The 20,305-nt window shown below is 34.7% G+C and overlaps 1 protein-coding gene and 1 long non-coding RNA gene across 3 annotated transcripts in view; one reads left to right on the forward strand and one right to left on the reverse strand.

Annotated features, from left to right (window-relative positions):
- The window catches only part of LOC109084161 (NACHT, LRR and PYD domains-containing protein 12-like), a 941,455-nt gene that overhangs the window by 401,386 nt on the left and 519,764 nt on the right, over nt 1-20,305 (reverse strand). Inside the window, 5 exon segments of the mRNA XM_042749119.1 lie at nt 6,602-6,772; nt 7,809-7,982; nt 8,809-8,979; nt 9,342-9,515; nt 20,038-20,208. Of these exon segments, the coding sequence (XP_042605053.1) occupies nt 6,602-6,772; nt 7,809-7,982; nt 8,809-8,979; nt 9,342-9,515; nt 20,038-20,208 (861 nt within the window).
- The window catches only part of LOC109078434, a 376,314-nt gene that overhangs the window by 125,880 nt on the left and 230,129 nt on the right, over nt 1-20,305 (forward strand). The gene's annotated exons all lie outside the window — the stretch shown is intronic.

The following is a 20,305-nucleotide window of genomic DNA, read 5'->3' on the forward strand; positions in this document are numbered from 1 at the left end:
TGTTGCATGTCTGAGTGAAACAGCTTTTTTTTTTAAATGCGAGTTGGGAATTTATTTTAGATGAAAAGCTGATAATTGTTTGCTATTGCTGTTTCTCTCTATGTGGTACTGACAGGTTTTTCCCGCCTTCAACTCATCAGACGAGAGAAGATGTTTTTTTGTGAGAGAAAGGGATAGTTTATTTTCATTTTAAAGATCACAAGGGTACATTCATTTTTGGAAATAAATTATCTACCCCTGAAATCAATCTCAGTGTAACTGCTGTAGAGTATAATGTGATACTAACTCTAGTTTCTCCAGCTTGAATTGTGTGTTCATCAGTAGATCACTGAGGTTTTTCACTCCAGAGTCTCCTAGTAGTTCATTCCCGCTCAGGTCCAGTTCTCTCAGGTGTGATGGGTTTGATGATTCAGAGCTGAAGTCAGGATGAGACACTGTTTCTCTGTAAATACTGCATCCAACAGACTGAAGACAGAGAAAGAGAAAACACAAATGAATCAGACACGTTATTTTCATGTGTGAGTAATTCATCATGTGTTAACACCATACAGTGTAATAATAATAATAATAATAAAAAAAATACAAATAAAAAATTGCCAAAACCTTACATTTACATTACATTTAGTCACTTAGCAGACGCTTTTATCAAGTGACTTTCAAATGAAGACAATGGAAGCAATCAAAATCAACAAAAGAACAATGATACACAAGTGCTATAACAAGTCTCAGTTAGCTTAGCACAGTACATATTATTATTATACGAGTTTTTTGTTTATTATTATTATATGAGTATGTAAAACTGTAAAATTTCATTCACTGACGCTCTTTAGACTAAACCAAAGCACATAGACTTACTTGCCGGGCAAACCCGCCAAAATAAAAGCTTGCTGATTTTAAGTTTGAAGATGAAAAAATTAAAATAGTTAAAATTAAAAAATATAATTAAGTTTCAAATAATAATAATATTAGCACTTTATTTTTAAGTTTAATATAAAAGTTTATTTCTATTTAATACTCCCTTTTTTAATCACAGAATAGTATTATCAACATTTATTATGTAATTTATTTTATTAAAAAAAAACAACTAAAAGTTCCATAATTTTATCACTATTACACATTTATTGTTTATTGTTATATTTGATCCAATTTATGTGTTCTGTGAGGACCAAACCAAATCTCCAGGTTTTCAGAAGAGATCCAGGCTGAAAAACGTAACTTACTTCACTAACATAGCAGACTCATCAGAAATACATTGTCATCATCTGAAATTACAGAGAAAATAATCATTTCATCTGACGTTTAAGTGAATAAAAAGTCTTGACAGCCCTGGAGTTCAACAACTATTGACCTTGTTCTCTCTCACCGGACTGTGTGTTAAACAAAGTGATTTTGTGTGTGTGTGTGTGTTGTGTGTGTGTGTGTGTAATATATAATGATACTAACTCTAGTTTCTCCAGCTTGAATTGTGTGTTCATCAGTAGATCACTGAGGTTTTTCACTCCAGAGTCTCCTAGTAGTTCATTCCAGCTCAGGTTCAGTTCTCTCAGGTGTGATGGGTTTGATTTCAGAGCTGAAGTCAGGATGAGACACTGTTTCTCTGTAATACTGCATTCACACAGACTGAAGACAGAAACAAAACAACACAATGAATCAGACACGTTATGTTCATGTGTGAGTAATTCATCATGTGTTAACACCATCCAGTGCAATAATAAAATGTTGCCAAAACCTGAAAACAATATTAGTAAATAAATAATTAAACTAAAACAAAAACAAAACTAGGATTTGAGGATATTAGTTACATTTCAAGTCTGGAGAATCTTTAGTCAGACCAAAAAAAAAAAAGTTTGTGATTTGTAATGTAATTAAGATACAGGATCAACTATAGAACCACTTTACAATAACATAAAAAAAAAATCTAAATTGAGTTTAAATGTACCAAATCAAGAAAAGTCTGTTCATAAATCAAATCATTTCTTTCAAGACATTTTAAGCAGGGTTCGTACAGAAACTGCAAAAATGAAATTCCAGGACTTTCAAGGACTTTTCAAGCACTAGTTTTTTTTGGTTTTCAACTCATTTCCTTATTCCAACTGATTTTTTTTCTCATGAATATGTATTAGTAAATATTTTAACTAATCAAGGGCTGTAACTAATAATTGTTTTGGTAATCAAGTAATCTACATATTATTTTGACAATTGAGTAATCTGATATTTTTTAGTAATACAAATAGACCTAAGTGAAAAACAGGCTTCAGTATGACTATTTATATATAAACTAACGATGAGGCAATAATAATTGGTTCAAATAAAGTATCAAAACCAAGTAATTACATGATTTTATACAACAACCCTGATAAAATAGGCCTACATAATGTAATATGCCTACACAAAATATGAACATAACCAACTTAAGTTTATTATGTATTATAACAAACACCTGTAGAGGGCACCAATGGCATGGCGATGCTTTACTTTGCGCGTGATTCAAGGACGTTTAAATCCATGTAATTTTAATATTTGGCCACGTGCAAACTCAGAGCAAGGGTTAGAACTTTTATTTTGATATCGCGATGTACAACAAATCGCACATTTAGAAATATGTCGATGAATTCTCCTGTGTTGGCATAGGTTAATAAAATGATTTACGTTATAAATCGAATGAGATAACACGCACTGTTTTCCCAGATGAATGTTAAGCAAAACAAACTCACAGCATATGCAGAGGAAGAGTTTGAGTCCCGAGCAGGCTGAGATTAGGGTTGCCAACTTCAGAAAAGGAAAATAAGGGACAATCATGGTTTTTCATAGAAAAATAAGGGACAGAATAAGGGGGACACACACAGGCCTATATATTTATATATACATATATCTTTTAGATCTGTAATGTTTTTTTTTATGAAGTCACTTATGCTCTTCAAGGCTGTATTTAGTTGATCAAAAAAAATACAGGAAAACAGTAATATTGTGAAATATTATTGCAATTTCTAATATTGGTTTCCTATCTTATTTACTTTAAAAATATTATTTTTATTCATTTATTTCTGTGATAGCACTGTATTTTCAGCATCAGTACTCCAGTCTTCAGTGTCACATGATCCTTTAGAAATCATTCTAATATGCTGCGTTATTATCAGTGCTGATAATATTATCAACTGTTGTGATGCTTTAATATTTGTTGGAACCTGTGTTCCATAAATAAAATAAAAAGTTAAAAACAACTGAATTTATTCAAAAATAGATTTTTTTTTTTTTTCTCCCACCATTTAACACCTTATTCTCCTTGCTGTAATAAAAGTATTCTAAAAGTTTCTTTAAAATGTACTGTATATTTAACCAAACTTATTTGAAAATTAGATTTCAATATATAAAGCTTTCGATTGTATATTTAACACAAACATTTTATTTTGAATGTTCTGTTCTTTATACTTTTTCTTAAAGCCTACCAAAGAATGAGTCACAAATCAAACACTTGTCAAAAAGAATAAAACATGGTCTAAAGTGGTCAGTCGAATACGCATATACCTTAAATACCAAACGCGTTCCGTCCCGCTTTCATACGAGCGACCAAATGGCAGAGGACGATTGCGTATTATTAACGGTTCCAACTCGAGATGGAGACGCTCCACGCTTGTAAAAATAACAGTGCAACACAAAACGCGTCAGACTTTTATGGTGCGTTCCCAAACCCTAAACCCAAACAAACAGCAGATGCAGTAAAAGACCGAACAATATAATGCAAGAACTATCAAAAGTTTTACCACAAACACAATTTATATTGATATCGCGAGACCGCTTTTCACATCAAGGAGTAATATCGCGAGATCTCGTGTGTTGCTAAAAGCCAGGCAAAACGGCTCTGTATTTATATCAGACGCTCGGCATCATTAATTATGCGTAAAAAGATTGTTTTATCGAGGGGAAAAATAACACTTATTTCATATATACTGCCCTTTAAAAATCAAGTACCTTCTTTAACTTTAAGTACCTTCTCAGAAATATGGCTGTTTTCAAGGGTCTTCCAGGACTTACATTTAAAAAAAGTCAAATTCAAGTACTTCAAGCACTTTAAGCACCTTGTACGAACCCTGCTTGGAATATGACACATGAATAGCATGAACTACAGATCAGATATGAGTTTTTGGTTTGCTTGTTCTGTCATTTATTTATGTGCTGTCCCATTTATGTGCATTCATTTTGATAGATGAAGCCCTGTCTCAGCGCAGTGAGATCAGCATGGAATTCAGGAATTGCGACCCATTTTTCATTAAGACTGATTTTCTTTTTACAAAATATATATATACACATTTACAGTGAGTTAAATGCTTTTCCTTAAAGGGATAGTTCACCCAAAAATGAAAATAATCATTTACTCACCCTTGGGTTTGTCTAATGTCATATGTCCTTCTTTCTTTTTCGGACCACGTAAGGAGATTAAAATAAAATGTCCCAAATGTGCTTGTCCATATAATGTTAGTCTATGGCGATTAACATCAAGCTTTTAAAATAGAAGCAAAAGTATGATAGAGTGGTCTTATGTGTCATGTGCTGTATATTCCAAGTGTTCTGTGGGTATACAATAAAGTTTGGTGAGAAACAAATTTAAATTTTACATATTTAACAAATATCCTTCTTGATTGTTGGTCTCTGTGCATGACTGTGTGTTCATGTGTTTTCGGAATTGCACACAAGTTGTGTTTCAAAAAAAAAAAATCAAGATTAATAAAAATGGGATAAAAAAACAACAATGGTATAGAAATCCCCCAAAGAGTATCTGTGTACTTTCTTCACTGCGAGTTGAATCTTCTTCACTGACTCTGGACCTGGGCTTCGGTGGACAGCTGACAGATGAACGTGATAACTTCCTGTTTCAACGAGCACAGCAGATATATTTACCTCAGAGGACAGTGGTTGAGTTAGACTGAACTGCTGTGCTAACAGAGTCTCATGAACACATTCATGCACAGAGACCAACAGTCAATAATATGTTGAGTTTGTTTCTCACCAGACCCTATCATATATACCCAGAACACTTTGAATATACGGCACATCTCACATGGGACCACTCTGTGATAATTTTAACTTAAAGGTGCGATAGAATGCAAAAATCACTTTTATAAGGTGTTTGAACACAGTTGTGTGGCCGCAGTGTGTGAAAACAACCAGCGTATAATGGTAAAAAAAACACTAACTCAATGTTTTATAATCCCAAAAAATCATAAACAGTCTCTCCACACGAGCAGTTCTAGACTATGACATCATACTCTGGAAAAGTCCCGCCCATTTGTAACAATCTCTGCCCTATTAGCATATACACATCCCTGAGTGAGAAGCTGCGGTCCGCCATTACTGTTCTCTTGCTGTAGCTGCTGGAGAAACAATGTCAACACCAAAGAGACATTAAAAGTGTCGTGTGACAGAGCTCCTGGCTTCCTGGCTCTCTGTAAGGTTAATATTGCTAAAGCTACCATTGTCTCTGCCTGGTTTTCACTAGTGCTGCCTTCACCTGCTGCCAGAATGATCGTGAATAGTAATGTGGTCGTTAAAAACTGCGTTTGTTAGCAATGTGATGTCAGTAACACGGTCACCACCAGTTAAACCGTAACACTGGTATGTTCCCGCGAGCATGAGCTCTTGAAGCTCCGCACTCTTCTGAGAAGGGAGGCGGGAGCACCAGCTCATTTTCATTTAAAAGGGACAAACACAAAAATCAGCACGTTTTGGCTCATACCCTAAATGTGGCAATTTCAACAAGCTATAAAAAATTATATGTGGGGTATTTTGAGATAAAACTTAACATACACACAATTAAAAATATTGTATCAATGCATTCTATGGCACCTTTAATAAGAGTTTATTTGTAATCCAACAGAAGTGTGTAACATCTGCTGGAATGACAAACTCTTTCAGTGTTAAAATGTACTCCATGAGTAATGTACATATTTCACACCTTCGAAAATGTTATTTTAACTCCAAAATGGAGGGAGTAATATATACTTTTCAGGAGTGTTAAATTTGACTCGTATTGGGTTTTGGCTTTTTTGCTGTGCAGCTTTGATGTTCTTCTGTGTTTATACGATCAAAGCAAGCATTAAAGGGCTTCAGTTCATCTGTGAGGGAGGTGTTACTGGTTGGTGGTCAATGTTTTTAAATTAGTCTTCAATCCTCAGTTTGTAGTCAGTAAACATGATCACATTCAGCAGTCACAGCAGAAGTTAGAGACTAAATTTAACTGAATTCTATTCAAAAGTTGTCTGAATCTATTCTAAGAAGGTTGGAAGCTGTATTAAAGACAAACGATGGTAAACACATTAATAAAATACTGGCTATTTCTAATGTGTTCACATTATTTTCTCCAACCCCTGTGCACTTAAAGGGATAGTTCACCCAAAAATGAAAATTACCCCATGATTTGCTCAACCTCAAGCCATCCTAGATGTATATGAATGTCTTCTTTCAGACAAATATAATCAGAGCTATATTAAAAAATGTTCTGGCTCTTCCAAGCTTTATAACGTGGGGTCAGACTCAAATGAGAATTAAAATAGACGACATTAACATTACTAGTCATGTAACATGTGAAATGATGTAAGATACTCACTTCAGTGTGTTGAGTGTACAGTATTTATCCTGCAGTAGAGCAGAGATCTGATTCACTCCTGTGTCTCCTAGTTCATGTTCACTCAGATCCAGCTCTCTCAAGAGTAACGGGTTTTTACCCACAATTCCAGTCACATACTGACAGCCTTCATCTGCAGCAGGACCCAAAAACCTGCAGAAGAGAAGATGAAGCTGGAATCAATTCAATGTGCATTGCATCACAAAACATTTAAATATTATCAAACATTGTTTTTAATGAAAAGCTCTAGTTCAAGTTTAAACAGTTGAACATTTAAATATACAAATCATTTTTCAAAAAGACAAAAGTCAATTATTTAAAAGAAACTCAGGGGCAAAAGCTCACTAGATCACGATTCTCAAAAATCTGAAGGTCTTTCAGGTTTTTAAGCAGGAGATGAGGAAAGCTAGCAAAAAGATAACTAGCTTGAGACAGCTAAGCATTCATAGTGATATATTTAGTTGATCTTTTGATGCCGGCTCATCCTATTATTATGTAGCAGAATTCACCAAACACTGGATTGCTGATCCACTAACAGAGAACATGATCTGGGTTCAGACCATCTCTGGATAGTTTTATTTAACTGTCTGTGTTTAATGTCTGTGTTAATGCAACAGTAATTCTGCTCATTATGAGAGGAACGGCAGGTTCAGACGTGTCTGTGTGTGTGCTTCATTAACCGCAGCTTAAAACAAGCAGATGAAATCACTCCTCTCCTGACACACATCACATGTTTGTGGTCTGTGATAGATCTGCTGTAGTAGATCTACAGTGTTGTGAATCTGAGCTTGATGGAAATTAATGTACAGTGCATTCAGTAACATTTAAACAACCAGGATAATAAGTCACACTGAATATGTTTTTCATGAGAAATGTCAACAACAACACAATCATAAATGTTAACTGAGGCACCAATCTACTGAACACCAGCATATCTAGTGACCCAAAATGTCTGATTAACCTGTAACTTTTAACACAACTAAACTGTGCTGACATTTAGCATCAAAACAACAGCAGCTACAGCATCTGATCTTTTATGTTAGAACATTTTCAACAACAAATTGTGTACCTTACTGAATTAGTGAAAAATATAATATTCTACAATACACTATAATATAATAAAATTTATATATAATACAAATATTTCAAATGTGTATCATTTATTTATCATTATTTCATCACGTCTCACCTCAGTGTCTTGAGTTGACAGTTTGGATGCTGTAGTAAATCACTGAGCTGCTTCACTCCTGATGGTCCAGGATCATTTCCTGTGAGATCCAGCTCTATCAGGTGTGAAGGGTTTGATCTCAGAGCTGAAGACAGAGCTTTATAACCTTCTTCACTGATACTGCAGTCTGAAAGTCTACAAAAAATTAAATCATGAATTGAAAGCAACAATTTGGTTCAAATTCATCCATTCATCCACTGCACAATCATATTCTAAAATCAAGATCAATTAATTAGTTATTTTAGTAGCATGAAAAAAACAAACACTTTTTTTGTCATCAGTGACTAGTGTGAGTTATGTCCTCTTGCAAAAACCATTCTAATCAATGAAGCTGTCTAGACTGCAAAAACAATCTTGTTTGCATCGTATCTCAACATTTTTTTTTTTTTTTCTTTGGTTTGATGAGTCAGTGAGTGTGTGTCGTGCACTGCACAAAACTCTGGTTTTTCCAGTGCTGCCTAATCTAAACACTTCTGGATTCTCCACTACATTCATATGCTCAACAGAAATGTGTGTGACTGGTTAAAATGCTACATGCTTTTTAGGAAACATGCATAAAAATGAAATCTGATATAACATCAGCAGGTCTAAATTAAATATTTTGCCCCCTTACTGTGAATTTGGTATGCCATTTTTGCCCAAAGCCCTCAATTTAATTAAATTGATTAAATTTAATTTAATTTTCAACCCTGCTTTGTGTATAATTCATCCATAACCTAGGAAAAAATATAATTGTGAACACGTTATAGCTATTTTATTATTGTTGTGAAGATAATAATGACTTTTGTTTGTCTACACAAGTTTAGTGAATGAAAACCACTGTCTACAACAAAAACAATACGTTATTATTATTATTATGGTATTGTTCAATTATTTTTACTACTGGAGGTGAACAGATAAAGTAATAATATTCCAGTGATTGCTGTGGTGTTGAGTGCAGCTGCTGGTGAAATGTACTCACTTCAGTATCTTCAGCTCACACACAGGGTTCTTCAGTCCCTCACAGATCTCTTTGACTCCTGAGTCCAGCAGACGACTGTTGTTCAGGTTCATCTCTTTCAGGATGGTTTTGGAGGAGAGAACAGTAGCTAGAACTGAACAGCTTTTCTCTGTCAGCTCACAGTTATTCAGTCTGAACACAAAAAACAGCATTTCAGTCAGGACCACTTTCCTCAAGTGTATTTATGACAGTTATATTGCATACTGTTAGTGTTGGGGTTGAAGGAGGGAGTTTGATTGTGAGCAGCGATGCGATAGAAGAGATGCTGAAAGAATAGAATTAAATGAAGCGCTGTGATAAGTGTCAAGACTGGATTGGTGTGAGCTTGACTGACGTGTTCTGTCTGAACTAACACCATGCTTGATTATTATTATTCAGCACATATTCAACACACATCAGATCACCAGCTCTTCATATCTGATCACACATGTGACTGACAGTCTTTAATAATGAATAATCAAAGAGGTTTCAGTGTATAAATCATGTTCACTCACATTATTTTCTCCAGTTTGCTGTGAGAGTCCATCAAAAGAGCAGAGAGTTTCTCTCCATCCAGATCTCCTAATTTATCTCCACTCAGATCCAGTTCTTTCAGTAATAATGGACTTTTACCCAGAACTCCAGTGAGATACTCACATGCTTCCTCTGCAGCAGGACTTTTCAAAAACCTACAGGAAGCAGACAAGGATATCAGATCATTTATATTTTTACATTATTTTTGCCACAAATTCTGTTGGTATCTGTTGAATTTCTCTGAACTGCTATTTAAAGGGGTGCTATTATGCTTTTTCACATTTTCAACTTTAGTTAGTCTGTAATGTTGCTGTTTGAGAATAAAAAGATCTGCAAAGCTCAATTCCCACCCACATGTAGAGATCAAATATTCGAGTTGTTTATTCATTTTCTGTCCCTGAACGTAAAAACAAAAAATTAAGCAGAATTCTTGATTTTTCATTTTGTTTGAACAAATGAAAAACGAAAAATGTGCCATTTCTTTAATTTTTTCAGAATTTAATATTAAATTAAAAAACAAGGCAGATGAACTTAGTGGTTACAAGGTCCATGGTCCGTGTACTTTTGGCGTCCATTCGTTTTTTCGTTTTTTTTAACCCAGAAATGAAATACGGAAAATGCGGTTTCTTCTTTAATGGTTCAAACTATGATGAATAGAATAAGCAGACACAAACTAATTTTCATTATTCAAATTCGTATTTCATAAAAAATCGTAAAAATGATATAAAGCTTGTTTTTTAATGTATATAAATGCTAAATTTAATTTCTACCATTTTTACTGTCTTTATACAAACGCTAGCGCCCTCTCGCTCTACTGACGTAGCTACCATAACTGTTTTTATAAAAAATTTTTAGCGTCAATATTTTTATGATCTTAAACATACTGTACACATACTGGTAAAAAAAAAAAAAAAAATAAAAAAAAAAATAATAAAAAATAAAAACCGTATAGCCTGAATGCACTGTATGTCGCTTTGGATAAAATTGTATGCTAAATGCATAAATGTAAATGTAAATGAACCTTAAAGTGCCCCTATTATGCCATTTCTAAGGTTCCTAGTGTTTTTTTTTGAGTCTTCTACAATAGTTTTACATGCATTCAAGGTCAAACAACCCTTTCGTTTTCTCAGAATATGCATTTAATATCACCTCATTTTCCAACGATTCTCAAACGATTTGTTCGAAGCAGTTCTAAGATTCAGTCTCTCTAAACCCATAGCTCCTATAGTCGAGCCTCATTGATTATAACGGATTTTTGAGATCGGGATAAACTGAAATGAATGACAGCTTTATAATTATTATAGGGAGCGCAGAGCGCGCTTTCTTGGCCAATTTATTCAGAATTTCAATAAATTTAGTTTTTCATGATGCTGTTGGGACTAGTGACAGCTGCACGCTGCAAACATCTGCATATAGACTGCAACCAAAATGGTCGCATTTTTCACAATTTTTTTGAGAATGTGCGAGTTTAGATTTGACGTGGTCGCATTTGTGCTAGTGCATGGTCTGCCCTGGTCTGCTGCCCTGAGTCAGATTTCACTGATCACATGAAGAGAGGCGCTTTCAGTGACTGGTATGGTTTATACTGCAGCATCAGCACGAGCGCGAGGAGTGCGAGCAACGCTCGGCAAAAATGACGCAAATATTAAGGAAATGATGAAGAGAGGCGGATTTGGATTTCACACTAAAATAAAATAAAAGACTGCTTCATAAACCAGAGAAGGTGAACATACTTGCAGCAAAAACACAACAAAAAAAAAAGTCAAGTCTGTCAGCGACAGCCAGTTTAGTTTCACTTTCTTTTTGTTTTCAAAAAGCTTGTTATCTTTGCTGTTTACCTCACGTTACGCCATGGAGGCTTTCTTTATTATTTTTTTGTTGTGTGTTTGTTTTTTATTTATTTGATTCCTCGCTGTTTGCTAAACATTCTGTAATTTATTTGTCTGTGTATATAATAGCATGTGGAGCCATGCCTCATCTTACTAGTTTTTAATTAAAAACGTTAGGCTATCTCGTTTGTCATTATAGCTTATATATATATATTATAGTTTTTATTGTTGTTGTGCTTTTTAAATTAAGTATAACAATTAATCAAACTTTGTCAGATTGTCCTACTACGGTTATATGAAAGTGGAAGCGCATGAAGCCCGGTGTCCTGACATTTTATCCTAAAAACCAGACACAAATACCACTAATTCGAAGTGAAAGCGTCCAAAGTCTGACTTATAACACAGCAAAAGAGGAATCTCCCATTCACAAAATTTAAATCACAAATGATACTGATGAAAAAGAACGGGTTGAATGTTGAACACTCGTTACCATAACTATAAACTATGATAAAAGTTAATCAGCATGCATTGATTAATGCCATGCTGTAGCAAAAAAACAAAACAAAAAAAACCTGCGACCAAATGATGTGCTCCTGCGACCAACTGAGAAAGTCGAAAAAAACAGATACCAGTGGGAAGAATGAGTCTAGAGCCCTGTGGCCTAAACACGGCATTATGCGAATGCCACTATCAGTGAACAGGGCAAAAAATATGTCAAAATGTATAAGGTATGTGTAGCCTACACATTGTAGCCTACTGTACGTGCATTGAGCGACCATGCATGGGTCCCCTCCCATAAACCATACAGCACACAAAGTTATGACAAAATTATATCCCAATATATAATTTTATGATGATAGATTTCCCAGGATTCTGCAATGTCTATTTTAAAAATAATATCTGTATCAAGTCTTTGCATTGTTCCAAAGACGGCTCTAGTTCTCAACTGAATGTGCGGGAGAAGCATCACTAAATTTGGCCAAAGAAAACTTGTTAAAAATCAACATTTTCTATATTAATTTGTGCATTTTTCAAATGTTCATTAAAAGTGCAAAAAAAATCATTAACAAAAATCTGAAAAGAAGTCAATATTTTACGTTTTCGGGCAGCATTTTGTGTGTGTACGGTTTCTAATTTCAATTTTGGTTTTCAGCATAGCATTTAAAAATACAATAACCGTTCATTTTTCGTTTTTTCCGTCATGGTTAAAAAATGAAAAAAAAACGAATGGACGCAAAAGTACAAAAGGGACCGTCCGTGTAGGTCCGTGTACGTTTTGATAGTTTGTTTTTTTTTTCATTTGAAAACACAAAACAAAATAACGAGAAACCACCTGTTTTTCGTTAGTCGTTTCAAACCAAAAACAAAGAACGGTAAAAAAAAAAAAAGAGCCGTTCTCTGCCCTCCGTTTTTGGTTCTGAATCCAAAAAACGAAAAATGACAAAACCAAAATCAAATAACGGTTCCGATTTTGGTTTTTTGAAATTCCTTTTTTCCATTATTTTTTCGTTTGAAGATCTACATTGAAATACAGACAGGTTGGCCACGTGACCCGGAAGTAATAGTAAATATGGTCTATCAAAATAAAAGCCAAGTTTTTTAGAACGGTGCAGCGCTAACGTTTTGACCAGAGTAACGTTAGAAGAAGAAAAAAATCAATTAATAAATAGCCTTATATAAAACCTGGACCGAATAATAATATGTTAGCAACAGTAGTTTATTACAGCTATTTAATATCGTGCCTATCCAGAGCATCACCAGTCACGTTTAATGAGCGCATTGTTTGGCTCAATACAGTTGGTAATATAGGTTAACCCTAAGAACTTATTGTGTGTGCAGAGTTGTTACTGTTAGCGCTATATTATATAATTAAATTTATATTTAATGTGGTTTCCACCGTAATGGATAACTGTTCCCCCTTTCTACCAGCAGGTGGCAGTATTTAAATGACTGACTATGGTGTCTTTGGTAACTGTTTTAAAGCAAGATTACTGATACAGATGTATTTATTGTTGGTTCATTTATTTTTGTTTTTGATTTTATTTGCCTAGTTATCATCATCATCATTCACCCAAGCCCAGAGTTAAACTGCTTCTGTTTTAACCTGATTATAACACTGCTATCAGCTTCTTATAGCGCAGCTCAGACAACAACTCACATCAGACATGTCCTAATCCTAATGTAGGCCATCTGGGCCAAAAGAATGATTTACCAGTGTGCTATATTACTGTGTGAATCTTTCTTCTCTATACACATTCCAGTTTGTATAACATACAAAACTCCGATTGTGTCATGCAAGTGAAGAGAATCCATACAAGTCTTGAAACTTTATATAATGCATGTACAATCAATGGCTGCAGAACATTTGTTAAGCCCTAAGGTAAGAACATTTTACAAGGTCCTCAAAAGAAAACCCAAAAACATAATTACATTACTAAAAACAGGCAGTCAACGCTGATTACATCAGCAATAACTGCAACAAAACGTTTCCAGTAACTTTTGATACGTCCTGCTTATTGACTTGGACAAATCTTTGCCCATTCCTCTGTACAGAACAGCTTCAGCTCTTGGATGTTGGTGGGGTTTCCTCACAGAGCTGCTTGCTTCCTCATCCCTCCACAACATTTCAATCATTTTAAGCTCATAACTTTTGACTCTGCCTTTCCAAAAGATTCACTTATTCTTCTTTAAGGTAGGTGGGTATATTTTGTCACAATATAATATATATAATAGTATAAAGTATAAATTGAGTTTGTAACTCCCTTCTGGTACATAGCAGACATTATCAGGCTAATATAGAAGCAAGAGCTAAGAGCTCATTTTATTGAGTAGGCTAATGCCTTAAGCAGCTGTGCTAAGAAACGTGATTTGTGAAAGCACAGTTGTAATGAAAATAATGGGAAGTGTTTTTAATTTACAGAACATAAATCAATATCTCCATGACTGTAGCTCGCACAAAGCAGACACAGTTCTAAACCTACTGGTGTCTGTAATCGTTTTGAACTGCCCTTGATTTTAAACTTCGTTGGATATTAACGTTACATGATGGACTGAGAACCTTCACATATGTCGTTTTTGATTGTATTATAAACAAACTACTATCACTATTAGTTAATAGCCTGTTCAATACATTCTATTAACACTGTATAACGTGAGCGAGGTAACAGCGTGTCCTGGGCTTTTTTTGAAAATAGATATGATGCGTTAGGATAAAATTATATTTGAGGACCAACACAAGTTTTACGAGGTGTCAATCGAATGGCAAAGACGATATAGGGACTGATATTTTGATGGCGGAATCCCAATCTCCCTCATTATTAGTAACGTTATTAGGCCTAACGCATGACGTCACGTGGGAATTCACGTTGAATCGCTGTCAGTTCGCTGTCCATTACGGTGGAAAACCAAATTAAATATAAATTTAATTATATAATATAGCGCTAACAGTAACAACTCTGCAACACACAATAAGTTCTTAGGTTAACCTATATTACCCACTGTATTGAGCCAAACACCAATGCGCTCATTAAACGTGACTGGTGATGTCTGGATAGGCACGATATTAAATAGCAGTAATAAACTACTGTTGCTAACATATTTATTCCGGTCCAGGTTTATATAAGGCTATTTATTAATAGATTTTTCTTCTTCTAACGTTACTCTGGTATAACGTTAGCGCTGCACCGTTCTAAAAAACTTGGCTTTTATTTTGATAGACCATATTTTACTATTACTTCCGGGTCACGTGGCCAACCTGTCTGTATTTCAATGTAGATCTTCAAACGAAAAATGGAAAAAGGAATTTCAAAAAACCAAAATCGGACCGTTATTTGATTTTGGTTTTGTCATTTTTCGTTTTTGGATTCAGAACCAAAAACGGGAGAACGGCTTCTTTTTTACGGTTTCTTTGTTTTTGGTTTGAAACGACAAACGAAAAACAGGTGGTTTCTCGTTATTTTGTTTTGTGTTTCAAACAAAAAAACAAACTATCAAAAAGGTACACGGACCGTGTACTTTGGCGTCCATTCGTTTTTCATTTTTTAACCCAGAAATGAAATACGGAAAATGCGGTTTCTTCTTTAATGGTTCAAACACAGATGAATAGAATAAACAGACACAAACTAATTTTCATTATTCAAAATTTGTATTTCATTAAACACAATCGTAAAAATATATAAAGCTTGTTTTTATGTGTATATAAATGCTGAATTTAATTTATACCATTTTTAGTGTATTTATACAGATGCTAAGGCCCTCTCGCACTACTGACGTGGCCATCATACCTGCTTTATGAAAACTTTTAGCTTCTATGATCTTAAAGTGCCCCTATTATGCCATTTCTAAGGTTCCTAATATTGTTTTGGGAGTCTTCTAAAATATACATGCATGCAAGGTCAAACAACCCTTTCGTTTTCTCAGAATATGCATTTAATATCAACACATTTCCAACGATTCTCAAACTATTTGTTTGAAGCAGTTCTAAGATTCAGTCTCTCTAAACCCATAGCTCCTATGGTCAAGCCTCATTGATTATAACTGATTTTTGTGAGATCGAGAAACAAATTAATGACAGCTTTATAATTATTATAGGGAGCGCAGAGCACGCTTTCTTGGCCAATTAATTCAGAATTTCAGTAAATTTAGTTTTTCATTGTGCTGCTGGACCAGTGACAGCAGCACGCTGCAAAGATCTACATGTAGACTGCAACCAAAATGGTCACATTTTTCACATTTTGTAAGAATGTGCGAGTTCAGATTTGACGTGGTCGCTTTTGTGCAAGTGCATGGTCTGCCCTGATCCAAAGCACACTGTAACAGGAGTCAGATTTCACTGATCATGTGAAGAGAGGCGCTTTCAAAACCTATTTTATATTTGCCTTGTCAGCACGAGCGCGAAGGTGTGCACAGTGCTTGGCAAAAACTACCCAAATATTGAGGAAATAACGGAATATGGCGGATTTATATTTCACACTAAAATAAAATAAAAGACCGCTTCATAAACCAGAGAAGGTTGTATTCTTGTAAAAAAAAAAAATCCTTGCAAGTCCTGTCACCGACAGCCGGTTAAGTTTTACTTTTCTTTTTTGTTTTCAAAAAGCTCATCATCTTCATCTGCTGTTTACCTCACGTTATGCCATGGAGGCTTTCTTTATTTTCTTTTATTTATTTATTTGATTCCTCACTGTTTGCTTAACATTCTGTAATTTATTAGTCTGTGTATACAACAGCATGTGGAGTCATGCTTCATCTTATTAGTTTTGTTAATAAACATTATCTAGTTTGTCATTGTTTGTTGTGTGTGCTTTTTAAGTATAACAATGAATCAAACTTTTGTTTTAGTCCTTAAAAAGTGAAAAGTGTTTAGAAGCAAAACAGGCACTTATCTTTTCTTGTAAAACGTGACACCAAGAACACAAATTCGAAGTGAAAAGTGTCCAAAGTCCGGCTTATAACACAACAAAAGAGGAATTCCCATTCACAAAATTTAAAACAAATAATATTGATGAAAAAGAACACGGCTGCATTTCCCCAAAGCTTCGTAAACCTAAGAAGTTCGTAAAAACGATCGTACAACTGATCTTAATATTAAGGTCTGTTTCCCAAAGCATCGTAACTTAAGTAGCACTTGAAAATCATCGTAGATCTACGAGTGCTCTGGAGTAATCGTAAAGCCCTAAGTGCATCGTAAGAAGACAGGTGTATGCATCAGCATGCATTGATTAATGCAATATTGTAGCCAAAAAAAAAAAAACAACCCCGACCAAATGATGTGCTCCTGTGATCAACTGAGAAAGTCAAAAAACAGCAACCAGTGGGAAGAATGAGTCTAGAGCCCTGTAGCCTAAACGCTGCATTATGCGGATGCCACTATCAGTGAACAGAGCAAAATATATGTCAAGATGTAGAAGGTATGTTTAGCCTACTGTATGTGAATTGAGCGACCATACATGGGTCCTCTCCAATAACGTACCGATATAGCACACAAAGTTGTGACAAAATTATATCCCAATATATAATTTCATGATAGATTTCCCAGGATTCTGCAATGTCTATTTTTTTAAAATAATATTTGTATCAAGTCTTTTAAATTGTTCCAAAGACGGCTCTAGTTCTCAACTGAATGTGCGGGAGAAGCATTACTAAATTTGGCCAAAGAAAACTTGTTAAAATAGAAATTTTTCTATATTAATTTGTGCATTTTTCAAATGTTCATTAAAAGTGCGAAAAATCATTAAAAAAAATCTGAAAAGAAGTCAATATTACACTTCTACAGTTCTAATTTCAATTTTGGTTTTCAACATAGCATTTAAAGATGCAATAACCGTTCTTTTTTTATTTTTTTCCGTCATGGTTAAAAAACTAAAAAGAAATGTATGCAAAAGTACACAGACCTTACAATCATCCGGGTTTAAATCACGCTCAAATTGATTTGATTTTGACACAATATTTACACTGAAGCTCACAGGCGTGTAAGGGGCGTGACATTTCCTGACCAGGTGCAGAGTGTAGCCAATCACAACACACACTGGCCCAGCTAACCAATCACAGCACATTTCGTATTTCAGAAGGTGGGCCTTCATTTGATACAGGAACTATTCAAGCGTTCATGTCAGACTGGGGAGAGAGGTGTTGTAATAATGTGAAATATGTGAAAAATAATGTGTTTTTTGAACAACCTAGTATTAGAGCCTGTTCTAGTACACCCCCAAAACAAAATCCAGACCTTGTAAAAGTGTATACTAGGACCCCTTTAATTCCAGTTCATGTCATTCCTATTCAACAATGGTGCATTTGACCCTACTATGTATTTTCATACAGATGATTATTTAAATATTTTAAGGTTTTTTTTTCACCTGATGGTCTTTAATGAACAGAGTCCATCCTGTAGTAAATCACTGAGCTGCTTCACTCCTGATGGTCCAGGATCATTTCCTGTAAGATCCAGCTCTATCAGGTGTGAAGGGTTTGATCTCAGAGCTGAAGACAGAGCTTTATAACCTTCTTCACTGATACTGCAGTCTGAAAGTCTACAAAAAATAACAACATGAATTGAAAGTGCCCAACAGTGCAACATTTATCTAGGATAAAGGTGTTTAAACTAGCATTGTGATATTGAACTTTTATATCTTCAGATTTTATTTTAGGCAAGTCGTGGTGATTTGAGAAGGCTAAATTGATCAAACATAGGCTATGATCATCTCACTGTCTGTTGCAGGACGCTTGGTCATTACTTATTACTTTATAAAAAAAAAAAAAAACTTACATTTAACGAACAAAAAAATGCTCCAAATGTTTTTCTAAATAACCTTATAAATTTTTTTTTTAAATTAATTATAATCACTTTTCCATTACACACAAAACTGAACAATTTTAATAGCTGAAAAAAATAGCTGTTTTGGGAGAAGAGGGAAAAAGACGGGCTCAGGTCGGACTCGGGCCGGTAATTCGGATAAACTGTCAGATAAAAACCGGGCACACACTGTTTTGTTCTCTGTTGTTTTCCTCTGTGAGCCATGCACTTGATTGATATATTTTCCCATTTTGTTAAATTTAAAACGTGTGACATTCGTTCTGCTCTCACTGATCATTTGGTCCTCAGAAGAAAAAAATAAAATAAGAAAATAACTGGTAAACTCGGAAGAAATCCTGCAGGCGCCCCTGTGCGATATACACACAATCCCCTACTGAAATTTAGGACCTGATTAAATATAACTATTATACATAGATTTGTGAAATTAAAATTGCTGGTTTAAAATTCATGGCTTTCCCAGGTTTTTTATGAGCATACGAACCCCAATAAAAGCAACTGATCCACACTTATCACTTAAACTGGTCACTAATGTGATGCACGAATGCTCCGTTACCTCTTCCTCCTCTAATCACATGCCAGATCCGTTACCTAGCTTTGTTCCGGGACTGCACAATTTACAAATTAAAACTCACCAGTGTTTGAAAAAACATAGAAAACAATAGATATGAATTTTAAAGCCATGGTGCTTCTTCTCCAGTGTGCTGCTGCTAAATGTTGGAGGGGTACTGTTTGAAGAACAAGATTTATTGACACTAACTCATGATCTGCTCACATGTAAATGCACTTCACTCTTAAGCATGTGGGCACTGCAGACTGTATTTTTAAATAATTGCAGACTTTTGTGATTTGATAAGTGCACTAAGTCATATCACAATTTTGAGTTTATTTTGATTAGTTGTGCAGTCCTGATGAGAAGTGTAAAATATTTTCATATTTATGAAACTGTGGTGGGTCACTAGAGTCTGGGTAATGGGTAATTAAGAGATAACTTTTAAAATACTTACTTCAGCTTTTCCAGTCTACACTGTACATTTTCAAACAGAGTCAGCGCTCTTTGAAAACACGTTCTCTGCACAGCGCATGGTTTGTCTAATCTTCCAGCAAAGCAAGATCAATGACACTATAGCTACATTTCAAATTACTTCCCAGCTGCACGGCAAATAAAAAAAGGCTTATCTTACTTACTATTTTTGTCTTGTTTCTAGTTAAAATATCAAAAAATTCTTAAATCAAGATGCATTTACTATATAAGCAAAAAGATATTTAGTCTTGTTTCCTGGGGGGGACAAGACTAAATATCTAAATATTTGCGTGAAACTGTTCTTATGCACTCATTACACACACATCTGTGTGTATGCACTGTTGATAAATGAGGGCCCCTGTAATGTAGAGTTCATGCTGGAATTAAAGCCTGCAAATTTCACTGAGCTGAAGCAGTTCTTATCTTGTCCTCAATTCTGTGGCAAATGATCTAGGTCCATGTTAACAGATGGATCTGAATTCTAACCAAACACTAATGATTGTCACAAAACTTACCTCAGTATCTCTAGTTTGCAATTAATATTCTTCAGGCCAGTGCAGAGGAGCTCCATTCCTGAATCCTGCAGATTATTATTGTTCATGTTCAGCTCTTTCAGATTAGTATCTGATCCAAGAACTGTAGCCAGAGCTGGACAGCTTTTGTCTGTTAAGTCACAATCATTTAGCCTACAAGAGAAATAAATCAAATCACAGAGTTAGATACATGTAATACATTTGTTAAATACAAAAAATACATTTATGGCAATTATTTTTACATGAACAG

The sequence above is a fragment of the Cyprinus carpio genome, chromosome B22 (genome assembly GCF_018340385.1).
Source record: "Cyprinus carpio isolate SPL01 chromosome B22, ASM1834038v1, whole genome shotgun sequence".
NCBI lineage: Eukaryota > Metazoa > Chordata > Actinopteri > Cypriniformes > Cyprinidae > Cyprinus > Cyprinus carpio.